The sequence below is a fragment of the Epinephelus moara genome, chromosome 18, assembly GCF_006386435.1.
Source record: "Epinephelus moara isolate mb chromosome 18, YSFRI_EMoa_1.0, whole genome shotgun sequence".
Taxonomy (NCBI): Eukaryota; Metazoa; Chordata; class Actinopteri; order Perciformes; family Serranidae; genus Epinephelus; species Epinephelus moara.
In genome coordinates this window covers 10,165,277-10,190,920 of record NC_065523.1, presented here as the reverse complement: position 1 = coordinate 10,190,920, position 25,644 = coordinate 10,165,277, and the positions used below count along the sequence as shown (strand labels likewise).

The following is a 25,644-nucleotide window of genomic DNA, read 5'->3' as shown; positions in this document are numbered from 1 at the left end:
GAGGCTTTCGGGACAGCAGCCAATTAAAGACAGGATCGTGTTGATCGACAGGGAAATGAGCCAATCGGATTGATATATACTGCGTTCTCCCCTCCCTCATCAGAAGACCTCCCATATCAAAGTGGAACTGATGAAATGAGTTAAAGTGTGTACAAATCTGGACCGTACTGTGATACATCATGTGGTTACTGTACACATTTAGAAGTATGGAGTGAATTTATGTACTTTATTTTTATTTTAAGTATTGGTTGAATTTTATTTCATTATGGTCATTGTTATTAAAATGTTATATATGTCATTATCACCATTTCACATATGTACTATTTAAGTTTATGTATCATAATTATTACATTTAAAATCCACAAGTACATTTTCCACATGTGTGTTTGTACTTTTCCTTTTTTTCCAGTGTATTTTCTCATCCACTAATGGAAATTTTTATCCATCCAACATAATGACATTTTAAACGAAGCATCTTTCAATAAAACAAATATTAGTAGGCCTGTTTTGCATGCAGTGCTCTCATAATGGGCTTACCTTTATTTATACACTTTATGACTTCATGAGGTTGGTGGCAAACACAGAACACAGACCTACTTAAAATGTATACAGCCCAATATCTCAGTGTTTTATTTATCATTGCATTAAATTTTATTTATACAGAATGTAGATCTCCAGCTGCCCCGGAAGAGACATGAAATCAACAGAAATCAAATTTGTTGGGTGAAGAGCTATTACCAGTCCTGCAACAATTGATATAAGTAATCAAATAAAGGTCAGTAATGCATATCATATTTTAGATGGAATATTCAAATAGTTTAGAACAATACATCATAGCAAGATAAAAAGTTAAGTTCAATGAGTCAAGGCCAGTTGACAAGTTCCTGTCCCAGCTCAGGTCTTAGGTGGGAAAGTGAGCTCTATGGACTGACATCGCCCTCTATTGGAATGATGGATACAGCATGTGTGCAGGTCTGGTTAGATAAAGGCATCTAAAATTTTTGGCCAAACAAATCTGCTTCTCTCATCCCCCTAAAGATACTACAGGGGTCCCAGATTCTTAAACATCAGTGTTTGATGGAGCAGAGACATACTTTCTTATCTCTACTCTGGAGTCAGGAGTCCAAGCTCAGAATGCAGAGCAGTTTTATTTAATTTGTTTGGGGTTTTTTTGGTATATTTTCTAAATATCTAAATAGAAATAGTGTGTGGTAATAAAAGCAGGCAGTATATTCTATAGGTAGCCTCGATTGCACCTGAAGGGCGGAGGGCCCTCCCGGGCAGGAGCGCTTGCGCTGTCCTCGCAGTCATAGATGCGATAATGTTACACCTGATGGGGACCTCTGACAAATAATTTCATATATCACATCCTATCAAGATATGAAGAAAACACCAGATTTGCACCATAAAACCAGCACAATACAAGCTGAACAATACAAGGGACAGCAGTGACCGAGGTCATTGCAGGTTTGGGCACAGTAGATCTGGCAGTGCATGGACTGGCTGGCTGAACGCGCGACGGGACACAGCTCTGCACAGCAAACTGCTGCTGTTGAAATCAGTGGCGCAGTTATTAGACGGGGCTCTTCGTCTGACTGGCCCGGGACAATCCCTCAGATTAGCGCTTGACCCACAGGATTTGTTTGAGAGGCACCTGCATTCACCGGGAGTGACACGCCGAGTGAGAACGGACAGAATGATCTAGATTTGTACTTATGTTCAACTGGAGCCTTTTCCACAAGCTTCTCTGTGTCTCATATATATGGATCGGCTGCATTTTACGCACGCAAAACTCCAGGACGCAATACTTTAGAGGAGCTCTATCCAAGTGACCAAGTTGGAGCCATGGCACGTTTTACGCAGGGCGCGAATATGCTGATAGAAGTGTTTAAAACACTTTCTGGGGGAGTCTGCAGTTCACATTAGTCATCTGAGATCCGATAATGTGTGATATTCCTGTTGCCGGTGGAAACGTCTAATCCCTCCCCTGATTACCGCGCACGGATGGATTGCGTCGTGTCGGCCAGCCGACTGACATCAAGGCCTTGTCAAAATATTTTAACCGCTATGCTTGCGTCCTGATTGCTGAATTGAAGCCACTCAGGACAGCCCAGCATCCCTTTGGACCCCATCCTCTGCGTGGTACCAAAATGAGGAGAGCTGTCCTGAAAGAAGCCGCCAAACGATTCCCCTGGTTGGCCAATGTCACTTTGTACGGGTGCTTATTCGCCGGCGGTGACCTGGTCCATCAGCTAATAGCTCAGAAGGAGCGCATCGACTGGAAACACACTCGCAACGTGGCCATTGTGGCTATCAGTTTTCAAGGAAACTTCAATTACTTTTGGCTGCGAGCCCTGGAGAAGCGTTTCCCTGGAAAGTCCGCCGGGATGGTTTTCCGCAAACTCCTGCTGGACCAAAGCTTTGCGTCGCCTTTGGCCACCAGTGTCTTCTACACAGGTAAGATTGCCACATCTAATGCAAAGACAGTTTAGAGTTGGCTAATGCAAGGCAAAGTGCAGACACTCTTGGTCTCTGTTTGGGGCTGAGATGAATAGGCTTATCTGATGCCAAAAACATCCAGACATCTAAATTACTAACTCTTTTTGTCCTGTCACCAAACCATCAGGGCCGGCCCAAATATGTCTTATCAGTTAAAAACCTGTAAAATGTTCTGAATCTTTGTTCTCTTGCAACAACATGTATAACCTCAGGCCTCAGACAGATCAATAATGACATATCACACCTTGCAATCATTACAAACGTTAACACATACAATAGTGAGGTGATGAGGCTTCATATTAAGGTCGTCTCTCAGTCAAGTATCATGTGGATCAAGGTGAGGAGTCATTACGCACGTTTTTAGATCGTGCGTAATGGCGCACATCACCTTAAACCTCTGCGTAAACGTCTCTTTTGTCCTGCAGGGGTTAGCTTCTTGGAGGGTAAGGAGGATGTATTAGAAGACTGGAGAGAGAAGTTCTTCAACACCTGGAAGGTAAGGAGGGCCTCGGCAGCATCAAGTAAAGGAAAGTTCCATTCACAAATTGCTGCGAGCTCACAACCAGCTTAACCTAGATTGTGCCACTGCTGCTTTGACGCATGGGCACGACGCAAACCGGGTAATTCAATCGAGACTACAGCCGTCGGATAAAAAAGTCAGCGAGTTTCAGGACGTTGAAATCCTGCCAATTGTAAATCACAGCGTCATGCTGCTGTAATTGCATAACTGGTGAATGTCAATGACAATTAAGAGTCCTAAAATCTCATTTCCCTTAGATGTATAAAAAGTTCCCAGATATGTGAAACATCTAGATACATCCTGTGTCAAGAAATGTAGCCTATATGATTGTATTTTATTTGTCGTCAAAGAAAACGACATATTAGTTTTGTGACAGTCTACTTGTACTTTACGTGTGTGTATCTATTTTCTGCTACATTATAATTTTACCATTTGACAATTTATTGTATTTTACCAGTTACCTATTCGATTAAGGTTTTATATACTACAGCTATGACGAGTTTATAAAACATGATGCATTTTGGGGGATTAAACTACCCTGCACTGTGACCTCATCCAGCTGCAACATTAAAATTAAATTGCTCCTTTCTTTAATTAATTAATTTGTGATTACATTCCAATATGTTAATTAACTCTGAAAGGTCTGCCTCTGTTGCATAATACATCTGTTATACATCTAATACATCTGTTGCATAATTATTTTTTTTTATTAGAACAAGTTACATACTAGAGTTTGCTGATACAAATGTAATTTTACTCATGATATGTTTTGGAAGCAGAACTATTATTTGTAATATTAAATTGTGGTATTACTATTTTCACCTGAGTAGCTATCTGATCTAGTGCTGAGCAATATGTAGACAATACCAAATATCACTAATATTGCAATGGTATTGTAGGGTTGACTGTTAGTGCTTTAACAAAGTATATACACAATGATATTCTTGATTAATAATCATCAGTAATGTGGATATAGTGACTAAGTGGGTAAAGGCGAATAATTAAACAGCTAGAATAATGTGGTAAATTCAGAAAATGACATCACTTTACTGTAATGTAGTCTTTTAAACCAGAAAAAGACAAGACTTACAAAATGACCATATCTAAGACGACATCTAGTCTCATATCACAGTACTGATGTAATATCGATATATATTGCTCAGCCCTAGTAGGATCTGAACACTTCTTCACCACTGCAGCACACAGCAGACTGTTCTTTTCTGTCTTGTTTTGCAATACTCTATATGCTCATTTCAAATTGAGAAAATTCACCACTGTAAAAAAAAAAAAAGAAAAAAAAAAGGTAGCTCCGTCCTTCAAGGGGAAAGTACACAGTCCATTTCGCCAACTTTGGGTCAGGTGTTTTTAGAGGGATGAGAAGGATCCGAGTATCTTCACTGCATATATAAACACAAATGTGATCTCCAAATACAATCATGTAAAGGCAGTAAATGGACAGATGTTGTGTACTGTAGCTCCTCTTAGTCTTCACTCATCGTAACATCTTTTCACTTTCAGACTGGACTCATGTACTGGCCATTCATGCAGGTAAACATGAGAAAAATTTTCTTGTTGTTTATATATTACATCAGTTTATGTTGTTAGTAGTTTTAACTTAAATCAAGGATTGTATTGTTGTGCTGTCTGTCTAAGGCTGTAACCAAAAGTAAGAGCATAATGTTGATGAGTATCTATAACATCCTATCCTTTTCTCAGTTTCTGAACTTTGTCCTGATGCCGCTGTACATGCGGACAGCCTTCATGGGCTGCTGCGCCTTCCTCTGGGCCACCTTCCTGTGCTTCTCCAGGCAAAGCGGTGATGGCACTGCCGGAGTGGCTCTGGCCTTCGTCATGGACCCCCGTAAGACCCTGGAGGAGATGCGAGAGGCCCGACTGGCCCGAAAAAAGCAAAAGGCCCAGAGGACAAACTAAACTTAGGATGAGGACGAGGATGCTTTTGTCTTTAAAGCCTTTGGTTACAGGACAGAGGGGTTTCCACTTTTGCTCAACCAGCAAACACAAATGGAAAGAACCACAGGAAGCTGAAGAGCTCAGGAGCAGGTTACTGGTTGGAAAATGAAAAACATCTATTTGTCATATACGCACAACAGTTGACTTAAAGACTTTGAAGGCTGTGAAGTTTAAATTGCAGATGTGTTGACATTTTCCTCCTGTGCTGAACATTTGATATTTAATGTGCAAAAATTATGTATTATTTCCCCAGAACTGGATTCTTTATGAAGTGGAAAAGCATTTAAAAAAAAAAAAAAAAAAAAAAGATAGAGAAAATACATGTGAAACAGATTAACAAGAATAAGAAAATCTAGGTTAATATCTGTGTGAAAAATGTTAATGGTCCTCTTTTTAAATGCCCAGTATACTAACGCTTTGGCTAAAACAAACACAAAAGCATTATCAGTACTGGAACTATAAATATTCAGTTTATCCTGTGGATGGTACTTGAGAAAAATCTTTAAAATCAAATGGGTTCATCCTCAGAAGAGCATGAAGGTGCTAAACACATTTTATAGTAAGATAGATTTGGAGATTTCTTGTATGGAAGTGGAGATTTTGTCCTAATGGAGGCACTAGACTAAAGGGCAAGAGGATTCCCTCTCAGGGGATCATGAATATTTTCAGCAAGTTTGGAGACATTTTGTTCTGTAGCAAAATGACAGGTGGAACAATAGAACAACACTGAAATTCACTTAAAGAAAGTAATGTCTGAAAGCCTGGCACATATTGTTTACAGTTGCAGTGATAATAAAATGATGATCTTGCCTCCAAACCACAGAGGGTTCAGCTGAAATGAGATTGGACCCATGGACTCGTTACTTTAAAAGGCAGTTGTGTTGTGATGGAGGACTGTGGCTGGTTGTTGAGTTTGATGCGAGCCCACAGAGCAGTGAAGCTCCTGAAATCAGATTTAAGGGCTCGATCTTTCTGCTTTACACTAGTTGTGCCTTCTTTCTTGCTGATAAGACCATCCTGGCCACAGGTCTGCGAGCTTGCAGTGTGTGTCTGAGTGGTGATAGTCATTAGCAATAATCAATACAATGCAATATGTGTATATATATTTTTTTGTGAGTGTACAATTTTAAATGGAGTTTCTGTGTTTATTTTGGGATGCACTGATGTGTTATGTCCTGAAAGCTCATCAAGATTCATCATCTGGGGAGGAAGAATGTGCTCAGTTATATGTCCATTAAAGTCTAAAAACTTCCTGATGATGGCAATAGAGAAAGGATCATCAAAAACATTAAATGAATCATGATGATCATCTCTTCTCATTTTTGAGATGAATGTTTCTGTGCATGGTCCTTGCTTAATAAAGACTAATAATATAATATCTGCCACACACTGAATAGAAACATAGCCATCAGTTTATAAGATACCTTGTCATAATGCAAATTAAACACAATAGTGGTGCTCGATGAAAGCCAGCTAGTCATAGTCTGACAATCATGAATATTAACAACAGTTTCATTTTAAGTGTTTTTCTTATTGTCAACAAATCCCATGAAAAGACCCAAACCAAAATGTGTTAGTCCGTGTCTCAAGAATAAGACATGCATCTTTAAAAAAATTTATATTTTTGAAAAAAGGCTTAGTAATTTTCTGAAATAATAGGTCACTGTAGTTTTTATGCCTCCGCAGTAGTGATAGTCGCGGTCAGAGACATTACATTTTTGGGTTGTCCTTCCAGTCTGTCCGTCCATCTCATTCTTGTGAGCGTGATATTTCAAAAGCAGTTTTTCAAATTGAACTGATTAGAATTTGGTGGTCAAAGGTCAAGGCTACCTTGACCTTGCATCTACCTCAGTCTCTTGAACGCGATATATCAAAAACACCTTTAGGGAATTTCTTCAAAGTTGGCACAAACGTCTATTTGGACTCAAGAATGAACTTATCCAAATTTGGTGGTCGAAGGTCAAGGTTACTGTGATCTTCCGTCAATCTCATTTTGTGAACACGATATCTCAAGAGAGTCTTGAGGAAATTTCCTCAATTTTGGCACCAACATCCACTTGGATTGAACTAATTAGGATTTGGTCGTCAAAGGTCACTGTGATCTCACAAAACATGTTTTCGACCATAACGTTGGAATTCATGCACTAATTATGACAACATTTCACACAAATGTTTAGTAGGATTAAAAGTAGTGACATTTCATATCTAAAAGGTCAAAGGTCAGCTTCACTGTGACATTGTAATGCTCTGCAAAAACACTTTTCTGGCAATTATTTAATGCCATAACTTGGGAGACATTTGGTCAGATACTGAATTTGTGACACGAATCTTGGGTGTCCACTTTGAAACTGCACTGATTGTAGAGATCTTCTGTGCTGCTGGGGGGAAGATGTGTGTGAATCATCTATGTTTTCACAGACATGGATTCACGGAGGCACACAACTGCGAGGCGTTGGCAAATATATCTAGCAGGAGGAAAAAGTGCATTTATTGGGGACTATTTTCAACGATGGATTAATCCACATTTAGTGCTCTAGTGAGTATTTGTAGCAGCAGGATGGAGTATATGAGAGTGAGTCAGAATAAACTACAATGTATTTGTGTTCATGGTAATGAAAGAACATGTCACCCAGTGCAACAGCGTGTTTTACTGGTGTGTTTTTAATTGTTTTTGAACAGCAATGGAGCTCTATGACATAGAGGAGGAAGATATATCAGACTTTAATACCAAAATATTACATAATAGTGGGTCTTTTTGTGGGATTTGTTGATAACACTTCCAGTCAAAATCACGAATTTTGTGTTATTACCACAGGATATCTATCAGTGCATCCATTGTGTTGTGTTGTCTCCTAGTTTGACCTGTATCAGTATCTTAATCCTGTCCTCTTACTTGAAACATCACATAGGTTGCCATCAGCCCAGATACCTTATCATATAACACATCACTTACCCTAACGAAACCCATTACTCACTCTCATTTAGATTAAATAATATTTTAGCAAAGCTGAAAGATACGTGACATTTATTATTATTTATCCATAAGACAGTAAAGAGAATTAAAGATTTCATTGCTGAATATACAGTACATTTATCATTGTACCAGAAGTGAAACACTATAATATCATACTTTCATGGATAAAATGTATTGTCAATTGCACTAGAGAGGAGCAAGTTTATACACACTTTTAGAGGTTTGGACACAGCCCTTCTGCAGGTAAGCTTTAAGTGAATAACAACATAGACCTTCTGTTTTTTGGATGTTTAAAACAAAATTAAAACCTCAAAGAATGTTCAATATTGTTCCATGCTTTGTGTGTATGTCCACGTTATGATTTTGTGATGACTGGTTCACTACAGATTGTGACTACCTCTATTTTGTTACATTAGTGCTTTGAGATTTTTCAAGATAGGTCACTTTTTATGTCATTTTGACAAGGGACCTGAATAGACAAAAGAGTCAAATTCTTAATAGATTCTGTTGAGTGGATGGGATCATGTCATAATGAGATTTGATGGGGAAATTGTGTCACAGTTAAGCCATGAACAAAGAGCTTGTAGCACTATGAGGATGTTGAACCAGCTTCTGGTGCAGATTAAGACTGATGGAAACAATGACATGTGAAATCAGAAAAGTGAAAGTCCAGAAGACTAAGAGTCTACAGTGTCACTGGTGTGTTGAGCTTAATACTAACATTATCATGCTAACATGCTCCCAGTGACAATGCTAACATGCTATTTAGCAGGTATAATGTTTACCATGTTCACCATCTTGGTCTAGCATATTAGCCTGATAACATATGTTAATTGGTAGTAAACACAAGTCCAGCTGGGGCTGATGGGCATGTCGTTAGTTGTGCAGGTATTTGGTCATAAATCAAAATCCTGGACACATTAACATTTTGATCTGATGACACTAGATGGAACCAAATTATTACATTGCACACAGGAGAACATAAATGTATGAACCAAATTTTACGGCAATCAAGAGTTCAGGCTGGGCCAAAGTGGTGGACTGATCCATAGAGCCATGCTAACTATAAACCTATAATGAGCATAATATAACAGTATATATAGTAGTTAAAATCACGTTCACATCAAACAAATATAGGCTAACATCAACATGCTGTTTAATAGTATAATATATAACAATTATACCAATATAACTTTTGCCTGCATAGTAAGTACTAAATGTTGCTCATACTTTTAATAAGTACATTTTCTAATTGTGAGACTCTTACTCATAATGGAAAATTTTCATATGATCGCATTGCGTCTTTAGGTTAAGGATCTGAATACTTTTTCCACTACTGTTGTACAAAGACCTGGACAGAGCCAGGCTGCCCGTTCCTCCCTGTTTCCAGTCTTAAATGCTAAGCTAGGCTATCCACATCCTGACCCCAGCTCTGTCAAGACTTACTGAATACATGCAGCCTAGATATGAAGCAAGGACAGAGTGGATTGGAGTTTGTGCGAGTGTGTGTGTATAATAGCTTTATGCCCTAGTGATGGTGCGTGTGGATTAACCAGGATCAGATAGGCCTGGTTAATCCCCCTGAAAAGGACACAGTTGACCCAGTGTGACCTCTGACCCCATCAACAGGAAGTGGAATTCCCCAATCAGATGCTGTCAGACTAAATCTGGTGATGTAGAAAACAAATATTGGGACTAGAGTTGCATTATAATAACTTCTGCCTCCCTACAGTGCAATGCTGCACTTGAACGCAACAGAACAAGAGCTCAAACAGAACATCACTGTTTTATTTAGATCAAGTGATTAACACTGTAATTTGTATTATTTATTATACTTAATTATTAGACCTAAATATGGGCCAGTGTGTTGTATTTTATGTCCTCTGCTTCTCATTATGATGTTAGGCTATATTTTGGTGGTTATGTTTCAGAGGGTTAGAGATACTGTATGTAATGCAGATTTAATCTGCATGTCTGTGAATTATGTCTCATGAGAGTTTCACTATTATGAAGAAGTAAACAGTCGAACACAACAAAGATGTGAAACAGAATTTTTTGTATGCATCACAAAAGTTAAAAGCTTACATTCTTTCTACTCTGACATTATCACTGTCACTTAAAAATAGAAAAATATTAAAATTCAGCACATTTTACTGATTCCTGTGTATCGCAATACCAACAAATTGTAGCCCAGACAAACATCTGTAAGTCAGCTGTGGTTGCACCTTTGATTTATATGATTTTTAGATCATAAAAAAGGAAGTGGGAGTTGTTTGTTCCCCTAATTTTCAGATATAACACTTTAAACCAAAGCCTCATAAAGGATTTTTGTTTATATTGCATATTGTTTAATTTTATTTCATTTTATTCTATTCATTCAAAATTCTACAAATCAAATTTTATTGTGCAACCCAGTGTTATAAAATTACAAATACTAGAACCTTGCAAACATCTCATGTTTCCGACAGCACTGGAAGGCAGCACAGAGTCACTCAGTCTGTGAAGATTACGCAGACATCCCTCTCACACTGATACCACCCCTCTGATTGGATAATGATCCTAATCCCGCCTATCATATTTGATTGATAGACAATTGACGAATAGCAACACGCAATGAGGCTGTCATCTAACTTGTGATTGGTGAATTGGCCTTAACAATATGAATGGCAATTTGTATTGTTCGACGTCTTCTCAAGACGGTAGCAACTTTGTGGCTTCTAACTCCCAGAAAGTCCCTTAAATGTTTCTTAAACGGTTTCCCATTTAAATTTAACCGACAAAGTTTTGTCGGTAGTTTTACCGGCACACGAAGAGGATTCAGACGAAGAAAAAAGTGGTTTACATTGCGGCGAACGAAGCTAACGGCTGAGCGTAAGTTGTAGCTGTGTTATGTTTGTCTCAGCTGGGATTTAAATGGTTAACGCTGAACTCCGTTAGCTGAAGTTGCTAACTTATTTATATTTACAAGCTAAGAACATACTTCTAACTTTCCTATTTTGCTGGGCTTTGTTTATAGTTTGAGCTGACCCTCTGTATTGTTTATAAAAACAGGTGCTACTAATGATATAAGGGTATGAATTAACGTTAACCGTTATCTTCTGAATGGCGTTTGCTTTAGGTTCCCGTTTTTTTAGTTCAGCTTGCTTTGGCCAGACTTCGTTTAAATCTTGTAACTAATTTATTTCATGGGTGGCTTGAGTAACATTTGATCGAATTTGACTGTAATTAACAATGTCTTATGAATCGATATAATCTATTGTTTAATTCGGCATACATAAAGTCTTAAAAATATAATTATTTTAGATAGGTAGAAACCCATTACTTTGATGTTACCGGTATTTTACGTAGCTATGCTCACCGACCAAAATCAAGAAGCAGTTTTTATTTGACTTCTTGATGGATCACTTAGTCATTTTACGAATTAACGTGAGAATCCTGATGAATTGGTGAAATCATGACCTAAGTTAAGATTTTCCATTTGCAGTTATTACTTTAACGATAAATTGCCCGATATTTAGACAGAATTTCCACCGACTGAAACTGATCTGAATGCCTTGTTTTTTATATTAAACCACAGACCAGCACTGGTGTGTGACAGGAGAGTCAGCTCTCCACCTAGGCTGGGCTGGAGATGGGGGATCCGGAGCCTCCAGAGTTTGGCTCCCTGGATGAAGAGCTGGATTACTGGAAGGAACAGGCTGCCAGGCACCAACAGAGGTATGTGTGTATGTGTGTGTGTGTGTGTGTGTGTGTGTGTGTCCCTAATCTATGTTGTTATTAACAGGCTTCCTTAGTTCCTTGACTTAAAAGATGTCAACTGGTTGAATTGTGTACACACAGTCAGGGTAACATCTTGTGCCAGTGAGAAAACAACTTGTGTGCACAATATGAAGAATATAACCTTTCAGGACTTTTGGGGCTCTGTCATAAATTCTGAACAAATAATCCATATCTTTCCCCTGCTCTCTAGTTAAGTTTATAGAAATATGAGTCTGTAGACACTCCTGCAAGACAAACAATTTGGAACCTCCAGGTGTTTAAACTAATTTCTGTGATGTTTAGACTTTCGTATTTAATCCATAATGTCCTGCGGTTGGGTGGGAAAATGGGCAGGTTTTGTTGTTTGTTCAAACAGTTCTGGTTTAGAATTATCTGGGAAATCTTCGTCCTCGATAACATCTTGGATTAATAACATCCTGATTGTTTTGCTCCAAGCATGAGTGTGATTATTGTGTTTTTAACTGTGTAATACCAGGAAATCCAAACTATTAAGTGGAATTGAATAATAGCTCAAACGATTTGCTGTGATAATGTCCAAAGTTGACAAACATGTGGCTTACATTGTGCGTATGTGTTTGTTTGCAGTGCAGAGGAAGCCCAGGAGGAACTGCAAGAGTTTCAGCAGATGAGTCGGGACTATGAGGTGGAGCTGGAGACAGAGCTGAAACAGTGTGAGGCACGAAACCGTGAGCTTCTTGCTGCCAACAACCGCCTCCGCATGGAACTTGAAAATTACAAGGTACAGAGGACATCATCAGTTATCAGATACTGACAAAAATTTTCAACATCCCTGATCCCAGCTTGAAAATAAAGACACTACTACTGGAGATGGTGGAGATGTACTAGTCTTGTAATATGTCCACTTCACCCTGACTGAAGCATCTATAATACAAGCCATTGTCTCAGCATAGTTTTATAGTCAACACTAAAGAATGAAACTGCTGTATCAGGGATGTCCAAATTATTTTGATAACATTCAACCAGCTGATCGCCTGTTAAAGTGGATTTGACTGGGGATTTCCATATTCATCAGCTGATGGTAGGGAAGATTTTATGGCTGCAGTGGCTTGTGCTGAACAGGCTTCACTGGTGCATGTGTCTGAACAAACACACACAAACAGACACACATATACACACTTTCACAGAGAATTGATTCAGGGCAGTAAAAGGCAGCTGATGACTCTTGCTTGGGCTGTGTCTGGAGGGGATGGCAGTACTTCCCATAAGACCTATCCCAGTCAGTTCCCAGTTCACTCACCCCCTTTCTCCCTTTTAAAAGTTAACTTAGTTAATCTTTCGGCTGAGAGGATGTGCAGGGACAGCGGCTCAATTTAAAAAAAAAAAAGGTTAACTTTTTGGTTGCTACATATCTCATTGGTAAAGCCATGTTTATGCTCCGTGCAGTGCCCCGGCACAAAGCTCAGTGGGGAAACATGAGGTCACTGCAACATGTGTGTTGGGTGCACTGTCATCTAAAGCCATCATAGCACATTGTAGTGTATCTCCCGATTTTGTAACAAGGAAGAAAATTGAGATTGCAATAAATTTTATTGCAGTAAAAAAGCAGGGAAAGCATGGCAGAGAAGTTGGATGATATTTTTTTAATGGATAGTTACGTAACATTAACTATTTAATGAATTAATGACTGAATTGTTAAATGGATGTAAAAATAAACAAACATGACTGTCCCATTTTAACTCATCATATCATCAGAGTCCAACATTTCTAAATTACTTTACTTGGAAACATATTTTATTTTATATTATAGAGATGTAGCATAGAATCATAAAAAGATCTAAAAGTAACACTTAATGTAGTCTTCAGGTGGTTTTCTTGGTAATCTACCAAAAAGTGTCCCATATTACCTGACTTCACCCTATTTATTTATGGAGTTCATAAAAGCATTTAAGTCTAAGAGGTAATGAGGATCAAACAGCACCTTAATGATTCTGCAGCAAAAGTTTTTGAAAGTTGAATAAATTAAACAATTTTTGGGTATTTATTTAGTTTTTGTGTTGTCAATATAAAAAATAGCTCATACTTAAATTTACATTTAGTCACATGTACACAGTAAATAAGAAATATGAGACTGTGTTTAGAAGTGTAAAAGGTTTCTACTCACTTTCAGATGAGTAAAGGGGCTTTGTCTTAGACAGCATGTATGACGAGTATCCAGAGACCTCATGGAATTTAGCAAAAGCATGCTGAAGCCTGACACAGTGTCATGTTGTGTAGCACCCGTTCTCTGTTCCCGTCGCATCCAGCTGTGAGCCTCACTCTGCCTCCTGGAAGCTTGGTGCAGACAGATATTTACCATTTTAGACAAGTTATGTGTGTCAGTATCCAGAAAAGCAGCAGCAGGGTACTGTAAATTCACACAGGGTCTGTTTGTGGCATTGAGCCTCTGAAGTAGTAATCCATGTATCATTATGTTTTGATTTCTGTTGTTGTCTCATATATTGTTGATGCTATTAAGTTAGACATTTGAAACACATGATGTCTGTGCACCAAAGTATGTTTTTAGATTAGTAAATGTAAGTGTTCATTAGCTGAATATACTTATGTTCACTAAATTATTATTATCATTATTGTGAGAATTTTGAAGAAGTTTCTTTTGGTTTAACTTATTTAAAAGTTCATAACATTTGAATGGTTCTGCTGTCAAATACCTTTAAAGGAGTTTATGCTTTAAAGCCTTCATAATCTGTCTTCTCCTGACACATGTCGGCCTCCTGCCAGGAGAAGTATGAGACGCAGCACTCTGAGGCCTACCGGCAAATCTCCACCCTGGAGGGAGACCTGGCTGAGACCACAGCCGTTAGAGACCAGCTTCACAAATACATCAGAGAGCTGGAGCAGGCCAACGATGACCTGGAGAGGACCAAGAGGTCAGAGGACACTTTTGGAGGAAAATTCTGTGATTGTAATACTTAACTAAAGAAATTATTTCACTTCCAAAATCGGTGTGGCTTTTATAATCATATTACATAAATATAAGCTATTATAGCAAACATAAATAGAGGTAAAAGGAAAGTGAGATGAGACAGGCTGTTAAACAAACCTGTGTTCTTCCTTTGTAATGAAAAGTAGTTTTTCACTATTTTTTTTTTTTACATTAAATAACAGTTAAGCTGTCTGTTTCTCCACCAGCTGCATTTTCATAGTACAGGTTTTACAGTACAACAAACAAGCTAGCAAGGATGCAGGAAGTAGCCTAACACTGCCTTTGGCTGCTTTTGTTAGTTACCTGACACTCAGCTCCTCCAACGGTCCTGCATTGTGTGTGTTTCAGGGCGACCATCATGTCACTGGAGGACTTTGAGCAGAGGATGAACCACGTTATAGAGAGGAACGCCTTCCTGGAGAGCGAGCTGGACGAGAAGGAGACTCTCTTGGTGTCTGTCCAGAGGCTGAAGGATGAGGCCAGAGGTAGAGATCTCTGTCTGACCTGCAGTCAGTTAAAAATAGTTCTATTAGCTTGTGCTGTCATAGTGTCACCGGTTTTGCTGTGTGATATATATTTATAAAGTGAGGAAGTTTACATTATCTGAACAGTGGTCAGACTGCTGAGATGACTAAGTTTGGTTTTGGATTTCATGCTATATTTTGTTCTTTTTTAGTGAAACAGAAATAAATACAAATATTTTAATGTATGTACATACATAAGAACAAGAAGGATAAGTATGGCGCCTGCTGTGCAGACAGAATCCAAAGTAAATAGGGGACTATGCTATGTTACTTTAAAGTCTCTGTTGCACTTCTGTAACTGGCCTCTCATTTGTTTCTGTGAGGCAGATCTGAGACAGGAGCTTGCGGTGCAGCAGAAACAGCAGGTACAGGACAGGAAGCCGTCCCTCAGCAGTGCAGTCAAAGAGCCTTCCTCCTCCTCCTCTGCTTCATCCACGGCTGGTTTGCCCACCCCACCTCTCACTCCTCCAGACAAACGAAATGAGGACAAAACCACTTCTTTGTCCTCTAACCAGCCCGTCCCTTTGGCAGCCACGCCTTCCAGACCTCTAGCCTCAGGAGAGTCCTTCTGCACCCCACCGCCCTCTGTCAGCAGAGGTCAGTTCATGTGTCCTGATGTTAGACCAGTTACACTATGAAGATTTCCCGTGTTATGTCATTGGACACTTGGGTTTCTCTGCGTTAATCAGAGGATTTGTTTCTGCAGGTGAAAGCCTCTCAGGGACTCCTCTCACCACGTCAGCGAGAATCTCTGCTTTGAGCATTGTTGGAGAACTGCTGAGAAAAGTTGGGGTAAGAACCACATTTTGACCCAGTGCTTTTTATCAGCTGCTGACTTATCATGTGACGCTGCAGGGTGCTTCTGGTTTTATTCTCAAATGCACACAAGCTACTTCTTCTCTGGAGCTGGAACAAGCACTGATTTTTTTGTTTTGTTTTTGAACCTACATATGTACAAACAAGCACTTATCAGTAATCGTTCTCCCTTAATAGATGTAAACATATTTTGTGTGTTCTTATAATACTGACAACTTGAAGAAAGACATACGTTTTTTAACACTTTCACAACATATTGTAGGTTTTTAAAGACCGTTATTTTGACATTTACCTCAGGCCTATTATGACATTTACTTTCTCACAACTGTTAAATTTCTCAGTTGTTTTCCAGCTTTTATACTGGTAAAATGTGACATTGACAAGCGCAGCGTTTTGTCCAAAACAGAACATTTTTCGACACTCTGTGCTCAAGAAGAAATGCCAAACATGTAGCGCTCAGTACAGAAGAAATACTCAGTGCTTTGTCACGCTGCTTGCGTTTATAATGTAGCAAGAATACGCAGTCCTCCCATTGCAAAGAATTAAAAAACTACGCTGGCCTCAGGAACAAAGGCTTTGGTGGACATGGCCCCTCACAGTCTCACAGAGCCACCAGTGTGGCTCTTGGGGTGCTTTCACAACTGCCCTGTTTGGTTCAGTTCAGTCCAACTCAAGTTTGTTTGCCCCTTAGGTGCGGTCTGTTTGGTCAGGTGTGAACACGACAATCGCACTCGGGTGCGCACCAAAACAACTGGACCATTTTATCTGCTCTGCTTGTAAATCCTGCTGTGAGAATTATTCCCTGATTTGGACCAAAGCCAGCAAACTCTAGATCTGAAAGCACCCTTAGTCTTGTTTAAGTCTCTCATTCATTCTCATCTCGGTGCTGGTGCAGATTGCAGATAAGATTTCTCTGAAAACCTCACCATAACAGATATATAGATTCTAAACATTAGGATCACAGTGATGGCAGTGTATAAAGCTGAGTGTTTATGGAAGAATGTGAACTTGTTTTTCTGCACTGCTTGTACTGCTAGAACCTGGAGTCCAAGCTGGCGTCGTGTCGAGAGTACGTCCACGAGCAGACAGCAAGCCGCAGAAGCCACGCGGGTGGACAGGGGGCAGCATCGGGCCAGAACAACTCCTCAGAGAGCCATCCTACTAATGGCCTCTATAACAAGGGGTGAGATGCAGGTTAACAGCAGTAGTGCTCATGTTCAGACTAGTGAAGGAGTAGAACAATGTTGTATTACCTGTTATTGTTTTGTAACAGGGAGAAAACCCAAAAATGGTAATCCAGTTTTGAACAAAAATCACAAATCTCACCGTAATTTAATTTTTTATTTATTTTTTGTGTAAAACTCTTAATCTGAAAAGTGACTGTCAGATAAAAGAACAATATTTTCCTCTAAGGTGTAGTGGAGTCAAAGTATAAAGTTGTGTAAAATGAAAAAACTCTCAAATTTTTACTAAAGTACAGTACTTGATTGAATTGATTTCGTAACTCTCCACCACTGGAAAGCTCCACGCTAATATTATCACATCAATATTCAGTCAGTGTTTTTTGTTAGTTTGAAGCTTATAAGAGTTTTTAATCTGAAGTTAGATTGTAAAGTGTTTGTTTTGTGTTTAAAGGCTGGTGAAGAGGTTAGACTTTGGAGCTGGTTCCAAGTTACTGCTGTGAAAGTGAAAACGTCCCCCACCTTGATCCATAGTCCTCCTCTGAGCTGCTCAGGGCTTCCCGTCCATCCATCCAGCCTGGAATTAACGGTACTGTGTGTTGCACATCAGACGGGGGGTCTGCAAAGCATGGACCACACTCACTGGGAGCTGCAGTGATGCAAATGGATGGATACGGTAGTATGGATACTTTGGGATGTCTGTTCCCAGCTCAAGTCTACAGTCAGAGTTTTTGTTTGTTTATTAACAGGACTTCTTATCGGCACTTGCACTTAGCCTAAACTTACTAACTGGACTTGTGCAGCATGTCACCACCTCACCTCCTTTGTTTTCGTTTGCTACGTTTTTTGCTCATTTTTTCTCTGTTTTTGCTTAAAAGGTGTATTAAGACTGAACATAAGGCAGATTTTAGTCAATGAAAAGACACAGGTTGCAGGTTTGTGTTGAGATGAAAATGAGTCCACTTAAGGAGCAAATGTAAGATGCAGGGAAAAAAAATGTAATCATCTTAAATCTGTATAACTCTAATGCATGACAGGCAGGGTTTTCCACACATACTGTAGCAGAGGATCAATTTCCAGAGGGAAACCCTGCCTGAGTGTACGGAGACAGCAGGAGAGATAATGGCCCCTTTTACACTTTGACACAAGTGTTTTGTGTTCAAATAAAATCTCTATGAGATTTAATGCCGTTTACACTTAGCCACATATATGCATCTCGGCCGGACAGATCACAAATGTGATTCAAACGTATGCACTTTAGCAGCTAACTATTAACAGTGAGCAATAACAGCCAACAAACTAACAACCATCTATAAACACAAACACATGAATGAATCGTGTTCATGAACAAAGAGCGTTTTATTGGTTTAAAGGGCTCCTGAGGTGGACTTTGGTCCATCTCAAATGCTTTGTGAATTTTAACATGGCTTTTTGTTATTGCATCTCCATCCAGTCTGTTTAAAATGCATGTAGTGACTAAGTGTAAATAGGGCCAATCACCAAATATCTGTACCACCCAGTTTGTTCATTGTTAAACAGTCTGCTGAAACACTACAGTGGTCAACCCTGCACATTTAAACCAGTGAGAATTTGCTTCATGTTTAGTTTGAACACACCTTGAACACTGGAAGGGCACTTTGATCTACACAGGAGGAGAGAGAGGCGGTGTTTGAGAATGTCTTTAAGTACTACTTTGAAACTGTTAGGACAGCACAGTCAGTCTTGCCTTGTGTTCATGAAACTACATATGATGGTCTGCTTTTATACAATATGCCTCTGCAGCTGCATTTGATGTATAAGGAGTTGGGGGAAAAAAATGAGAAAGTGCCACTGATCCCGGAGAGAATGAAATAATAGTTGATTCAATACACATTGTAGCCTTGATATTTTTAGTAGTCCTGGATATTTTAGATTATTACTGATGAATTAGTTGCAGAATAAAATGGACTTGGTATCTGTGTTGTCACTTGAAGAATAGAATTTAGATTTACTGCTTACTGGAGTCAAAAAACTCTGGTATGGTGAAGCTGACCTGGAATGAGCAAGACTCCTGTTCATCAAGGTTTCAGAAGAACCCTTCTGCAAGCCTTAAGGTTTTAATGAGCTGTGTTTTTCTAAATCCCTGTTATAGTCTTTAGAAAAGCAATATTACTTATTAAAAGCACAATGTTTTGTGGGAGATTTTTTTAATGCAGATCTTGCCAGCATCTAGTGGCCATCAGTGGCTCTGCATCTTAAAGCTGCCTTAATTAACATGTTGTTGTATGAATAATAAATGAGGTCAGAGAGGAGTTGCTTGTAGTTATGAAGAGATTTTTACCATCTCTGCAACTCCATCTAGCTTTGTGGCCTGAACTTCTTGTTAACCTGTAAATATCTGTGTTGGAAGCTGGAACTTGTTTCGTTTTTAGCGTTGAGGTTGTCATTTGGGATGTCCTGAGCAAATGTTCTTTGGCTCTGATCCTGCTCTGAGTCTTTCAGTAGTTGCTATCTGCGGATACAGACTCTGATCCCATTTCTTCTATTCACCTAAATGACACAAAAGCCCAGCGCACGCTCAAAGCTACTACCTGAAAATGATATAAAATAGAACTGAAGCCATGCTGAGGGAAATAACATTTTTATATTTACATTTTAGACATGACAGCAGAGGATTTGCAGTATTAATTATATATGTACCTTCATCTGACCTCCCTCTGGCACCTACATCAGGCCCAACACTACTAGTAAATATCAAAATGGATGACAGGATAACATTAAATGTACCGATTTTAAACTTTCCTTCAGCTTCATACACAGGATAAACTTTACACTTGTGTCTCTGCTCTTAATAAGATTCTAATTTTAGAAAATCATCAGTATGTTGTTTGTTCTGTCCAATACGTTGATATTATGTAATGAAATTAACATTGAGCCTTATACGTCTAGTCATGAGGCACCTTTGAGACTGAACCCCTCTGCAGAGCTCTACTTCTGTCTCTCCAGGAGTGAAATAGGAAGATGTCTTCTGTTAGCGAGGAGATATGAAATACTTCAGTGAAGGCTACTTGTGTTTTATGTTAAAAAGAAAAAGTATGTAATAGGTTTGACTTGTAGTGTTAAATACTGTACCTCTACTGTAGGGTCACTGTTGATGTAGGGTGTAGACTGTGGTTCAGTGTGTAGGCAGGATTGACTTACAGTTAGCTGCTCAGGGCAGACTGGACCTTTCTTGTAAAGGTCAGCGTGTGAAAGCAGAAAATAATTTGAGGTTTTGATGTTTTGTTTTTTTTGTTTGTTTTTTGCCTTTTATTACTCTATAAGAGTACTTACATGCTCACATACAAAGTGCTATGACCTGTTCTGCTCTTTGTTCACCTTCAGTGCTGCTTATGTTTCTGATAAAGCAATAAAACTTGAAATGTAAAAAGAATCTTGATTTCATTTATTTCAGAAAGCAGAAAAAGTGAGACAACACATCTGTGAAGTTTTAGTAGCAGTTTAATAGCACTTCAGAAAGTCCTGCATCACTGCAGTCATTGTACAACTCACTTTTATTATAGTTATATTATATTGTGTATGTGAAGTTTCAATCACACCGCCTAATCTCAAGAATGAATATACAACAGTTGGGTTATAAATATAGTTTTACATTTAGTTTCCAAATAAACGGAGGTTGTGCAGACAGACTGAGCCGCAGTTTGTGCCTCTCACGAGCAAAGCATCTCTTTTTCCAAAAAATGAACCTGTCGAGTTTTTAGGAAACCCAGGAGGTCGCTTAAAAAAAATTATGCTGTCTCAAAAGTATTTCCAGAATCCTTAAAGTCTCTTAAGCATTTGGACGAGCAAATATTTCATCCACTGTGTGATATAAACCAATACTCCAAACAAATATTGTAGGCAGGTGTTCTTGCTTAATTTGTACAAAATGAATTTAAAAATATCCAATATTTTAACTTTTCATACAAAATAATATTTTGCTTTTATTTAACAAAAAACATCCCAGACATCAGTTATGTTTACCTGGGTAGAAATGACAGTCACGACTTGAGAAACAGTTAAATATAAATATATATCATGCAACAATATATATTTTTGAATATTCATCCAGATGTTAAGAAGAGGAATGGGATCCTGAAAATATTTTTTTGGAAAACAGTCACTTTGCTCAGTGACTCAAATGTACCAGCACAAACTGAAACTAATACAGTTGAAATTATTTAATCTACCTGGAATATAAATAAAAGTAAATATATTAAATTCACATAAATTATGTAATATTAATCCACAAACACTGAAAATAATAATTACTTCTTTTTCTTGACTTCACTTTATAAATCCTCTTGAACTCTTGAAAAATTAAGCTGGGAATCAGATTCTGGTTGCAGCGTTTTATTTTGGAGATCATTTTGTATCCATTTTACCTTGTAAACTTTATTTTAGGAGTTAAAAGTCTGTTTATATTCATACCCCATTCTTTGTGCTCACTGCATGATAATTATTTTGTTAAATATTGAGATTTATTTCCCCAGATAAAGATAAACAGAGTAAAATCAGTTTTAGTAACAGCTGATGCCAGTGTGAGCTACATCATGTTAAAGTCAGAGGACATGATAAAGCTCTTTGGCTATAGAGAGAACCTACTGCAAGATTTAAAATTAAAAAAATAAAATGGTGGACTGAATGAGAGACCAGCATGTGTCTTAATAATTTTAGGTTCACTTGTTAGGCATTTCAAAAATGGACCTCAGATTAAACACACACCATGAGCAGAACAGTGTAACTGACACCGTTCAGGTGGGCTTCCTGAACTATGTTTTGTTTTCTGTTAAAGCTAGAAAGAAGAGGGAGGACATTGTGGAGCAGATAATTGTTTGGTGTGTCAGCGATGTTGATGATGAGCTGATGTTTGTTTTGTAGGAAAACTGGATTGAGTCTACTGATATTTCTTGCCAACAATTCAATACAATGAAACAATAATTTAAATTAAAACTAATAAATAGTTTCTGTTCCTGAATATGTTCAAAGTCTGACTGAAGTATTCCGTCTAGTTACAGCAGCTGAGGCTCATGGGTAGTGACACATCTGAAGCATTTTCACATGGTAATGTAATGGCTCACAAAGAAGTGAAACATTTCTGACCGAAGATCATCACATGATCATGTAGTCAGGACAAGAAAAATATTGTATTTTATAGAGCTACAACCAAAGACTTTTAAAAATTATAGTAGATTTAAACTTGTGTTTTTTAATTCTTATGTGTTTTTCATATCATAGAATTTGTAGATTATCTTCTTATATTAATTAATTATTTTGTCTATCAAATGTCAGAAAGTAGTAATCAATGCCCAGCATAATTTTGCAGCGTCCAAAATGACATCTTCAAAAGCTTGTTTTGACTGAACAACAGTGCCAAACTCAAATATATTGAGTTTACTATAATACATGAAAAAAAAAAAGTACCAAATCTTCATATCTGAGAAGCTTGAGCCATCAACTGTTTTACATATTTGCTTGGAAAAATTACTGAAATGATTAATTAATAGTTTATAATTAAGTCTAAATGTAAAATAATTTAATGAACAAATATAAATAAGTAAGATACTGTGGCAGGGATAGTGTTAATTTTTTGTGTACTTTCTCAGAGACCGAGACAAATCTCATTTTAAATATAAAGTTGTTAAAATATCTATGCAACTCCTTGACTTTATTGTTAAAGGGTATGTTTGGTGTTTTGCAACTTGGACACAATTTTCCCATGTTTTTGTGTCCAAGTGACTAATGGGAACAACAGTTTTTGAAATTGGTCCAGTATATAGAGAGAGAGACGGCATCAGTTAAACACACAGAGCATGTTTGAACCATCAATGTATGCCCACTAAAACCACTTGTTTTTGTCACTGACAGGTTCAGATTATTTTTTAACCATCTATCAACATTTTGTAAAGGATCCCCTCAGAGATAGACCTTTTTGTTTAATCAGAAAAAGCCGCAGAATCACCATCACCAAACCCACCAGACTCCATTTAAGTAAACAGTAATTTTAGTGAGGAAAGAGCGAGAATATTTTCACATCTAACTATCGAACCAAGGCATTTATTTGTGAGTTTTACTTTGTTTCTGGCGACTTTCACGATAACAAAACAATTATTTATTTAAATAGAGTCTGGTGGGTTTGCCGATAGAGATTTTCTGTTTTTTTATGGTTAAACAAAAAGTATCTTTCTCTTTAACAAAAAGGTCTATCTCATTGTCAGAGACTTCGAATAAGAATCTGAGCCTGTCAGTGGCAAAAACAAGCACTTTTAATGATGTCAATTGACAATGCAAACATTGTTGTTTACATTGCAGCCTGTTGCTGGCTTCAGCACTCTCACTTAATACTGGAACAATTTCAAAAATTGCTTTGACACAAAAATTCAGGAAATAGGGTGCATGGTGAAAAATACGGAACTTACCCTTTAAACTAAACGTTCAAATAATTAATATAAAAGTGTGAAACTATTTCTGGGGCAAGTTCTGCCAGCTTTACTTGAGTGACACCCCTCTACTCATCAGGGGAGTAGGTGTAGACCTCCCCATGGGGCTCCACGGGAGGAGACGGAGACCGGGATGGAGGCTCTTCCTCCTGCAGCTCCACTGAGTTCTCCTTGATAGTGGTGCTCCTCCGGCTGATACTCCCTCCCAGCCCCAAGCTCCTCATGCTGCTGCTGCTCATGCTGCCACCACCACCGCTGCTGCTCCGAGGGCTAGGGCTGCTGAACACCGCCTCCCCACCGCCACCGCCACGCCTGGGAACACCCGACACATCAGGAGGAGGAGAAAGAGGAGGAAGAGGAGGGTCAGAAGAAGATGGAAGGATAGAGGGAGGTGGCTTGTTGCAAAGTGAGATTAAATAAAAATAAATAAAAAAAGTTGAAGCCCCTGAAATCTTGCAGCAGGTGTAAACTGAAGAAATTAAAAGAGTGGTGAGGAAATGGAAGTAAGAAAGAGAATTTTTCCAGGAAGCTTTGAGGACAGTTTGCAGATCAGTGGTGTCTGAGGACAGGCGTGAAACAGGAAATGAAAGGAGGAAGAGGAAATTTAAAATCACAAATGATCTCATGCCTTCACAGTTCTTTTCTCAGACACTACAATAGTTTAAAACTTTAATTACAAAGAATTAGGATTAATGTTGTTTTTTTTATCATTGCAAAACCATCACGTGTACTACAGCAGGTGGAACTGGATATAGTTAATAATAGTTTACTAATTGTGTTTCTTGCGTAACAGTATTGAAATGAGACAATAAGATTTTTTAAAAAGTTATACTACTTTTTAACTTTGAGATGAAATATTAAATTGATGAGCTGTGCATGGAAACTCCAAAAAACAATGTTGGGGCTCACAGCAGCTAAGTGTAATTCTTAATCTGATATATTTGCAGTTTTTATTTTGCTGGCTTTCCCTCTCTTCCAACATTCTAATCAAGGACTTTCTCTAATGATTTTCATAATAATAACATAATTTTGTTTATTTATCTTCTGTTGATTTAGTTATTTATTTTTTTGCCTCTGCATCAACAAAAGTCTGGGTCAGGGGCATTATGTTTTCTGGTTGTCTGTCTGTCCCATTCTCAAGAATGTGATATCTCAAGAAAACCTTGTGGGAATTTCTTCAAATTAGGCTCAAACGTCCACTTGGACTCAGAGATGAACTGATTAGATTTTGGTGGTCAAAGATATTCACTTTACTATGACACTAAACAAATCTTCACATCTGAAAAGCTGTGTCCACAAAATATTTGGCATTTTTGCTTAAAAATAACTCAAACAATTACTGATTATCAGAATAGTTGCCAGTTAATTTTCTATTGACTAAATGATTATTCAACTAACTGTGTCCACTTTACTGGAGAGCACTGAAAACTTTATGTTACGCACAGCACATATCTTGTGCAACTCTAACAACTCTTTCAAAAACGCAGTCTTGTTCAAAAATTTCAATGTGTTAAACAAATAAATATACTCACAGATATGTTTTCTGCGTGAAAATTCCGATCAGAAATCTAACTACAGAGCAGAACTTCACTATGATAGATGTTCTAATTAATCACATATTTTGTTGTGATTATTTAAATTAGTATTACAGTAGTGTATCCCAGTAGTTCCACACAGCTCCACCTGTCACCCTATCACTCAATCCCAGAATTCAGAATTCAGCGGGCCCTACACACCTCAGTTTGCTCCTGAGTGAAGCCACGTCTCTGCTGAGAGCATCGTTGGCCTCGCTCGCCTCCTCCAGCTCCCTCTGCAGTTTCCTGCGAGCTGCTGTCACACGCTGAGCCTCCTCCTCCGCCTCCTCCAGCTGGTGCTTCAACTGCTTCACCCGCACGTTGCTCTTCTCTGCCTGCGCAGAGCAGAGAAACTTTTCTGTACAGGTATATGACTGAAAGCATCATAAATGACAGAAACATG

General features: G+C 38.4%; 3 protein-coding genes across 3 annotated transcripts in view; 2 read left to right on the top strand and 1 right to left on the bottom strand.

The window, feature by feature from the left end:
• Positions 1-1,597: 1,597 nt before the first annotated feature.
• mpv17l (MPV17 mitochondrial membrane protein like) lies at positions 1,598-6,374 on the top strand. The gene is made up of 4 exons (XM_050069127.1): positions 1,598-2,457; positions 2,925-2,995; positions 4,538-4,567; positions 4,736-6,374. The coding sequence occupies exons 1-4, from the start codon at positions 2,151-2,153 to the stop codon at positions 4,949-4,951; spliced, it is 624 nt and encodes a 207-aa protein (XP_049925084.1). The 5' UTR covers positions 1,598-2,150; the 3' UTR covers positions 4,952-6,374.
• Positions 6,375-10,643: 4,269 nt separating this feature from the next.
• On the top strand, positions 10,644-20,621 carry LOC126405802 (nuclear distribution protein nudE homolog 1-A-like). The gene is made up of 9 exons (XM_050069741.1): positions 10,644-10,835; positions 11,542-11,681; positions 12,330-12,483; positions 14,484-14,632; positions 15,037-15,173; positions 15,540-15,809; positions 15,919-16,004; positions 17,066-17,211; positions 17,664-20,621. The coding sequence occupies exons 2-9, from the start codon at positions 11,596-11,598 to the stop codon at positions 17,710-17,712; spliced, it is 1,077 nt and encodes a 358-aa protein (XP_049925698.1). The 5' UTR covers positions 10,644-10,835; positions 11,542-11,595; the 3' UTR covers positions 17,713-20,621.
• A 2,865-nt stretch (positions 20,622-23,486) lies between these two features.
• LOC126405536 (myosin-11-like) overlaps positions 23,487-25,644 on the bottom strand; it is a 30,803-nt gene continuing 28,645 nt past the window's right edge. Inside the window, exons 38-39 of the mRNA XM_050069302.1 lie at positions 25,404-25,576; positions 23,487-23,979 (exon numbers count right to left, since the gene is read on the bottom strand). Coding sequence (XP_049925259.1) covers positions 23,736-23,979; positions 25,404-25,576 — 417 coding nt within the window. The 3' untranslated portion in view covers positions 23,487-23,735. The remainder of the gene's footprint in view (positions 23,980-25,403; positions 25,577-25,644) is intronic.

Coding starts and splice junctions, on each gene's coding strand:
- mpv17l (XM_050069127.1), top strand. CDS start 2,151: ATGAGGAGAGCTGTCCTGAAAGAAGCCGCCAAACGATTCCCCTGGTTG. Junction 2,458..2,924: donor CACCAGTGTCTTCTACACAG/GTAAGATTGCCA, acceptor TTTGTCCTGCAG/GGGTTAGCTTCTTGGAGGGT. Junction 4,568..4,735: donor TGTACTGGCCATTCATGCAG/GTAAACATGAGA, acceptor TCCTTTTCTCAG/TTTCTGAACTTTGTCCTGAT.
- LOC126405802 (XM_050069741.1), top strand. CDS start 11,596: ATGGGGGATCCGGAGCCTCCAGAGTTTGGCTCCCTGGATGAAGAGCTG. Junction 15,810..15,918: donor ACCGCCCTCTGTCAGCAGAG/GTCAGTTCATGT, acceptor TTGTTTCTGCAG/GTGAAAGCCTCTCAGGGACT. Junction 16,005..17,065: donor AACTGCTGAGAAAAGTTGGG/GTAAGAACCACA, acceptor TTGTACTGCTAG/AACCTGGAGTCCAAGCTGGC.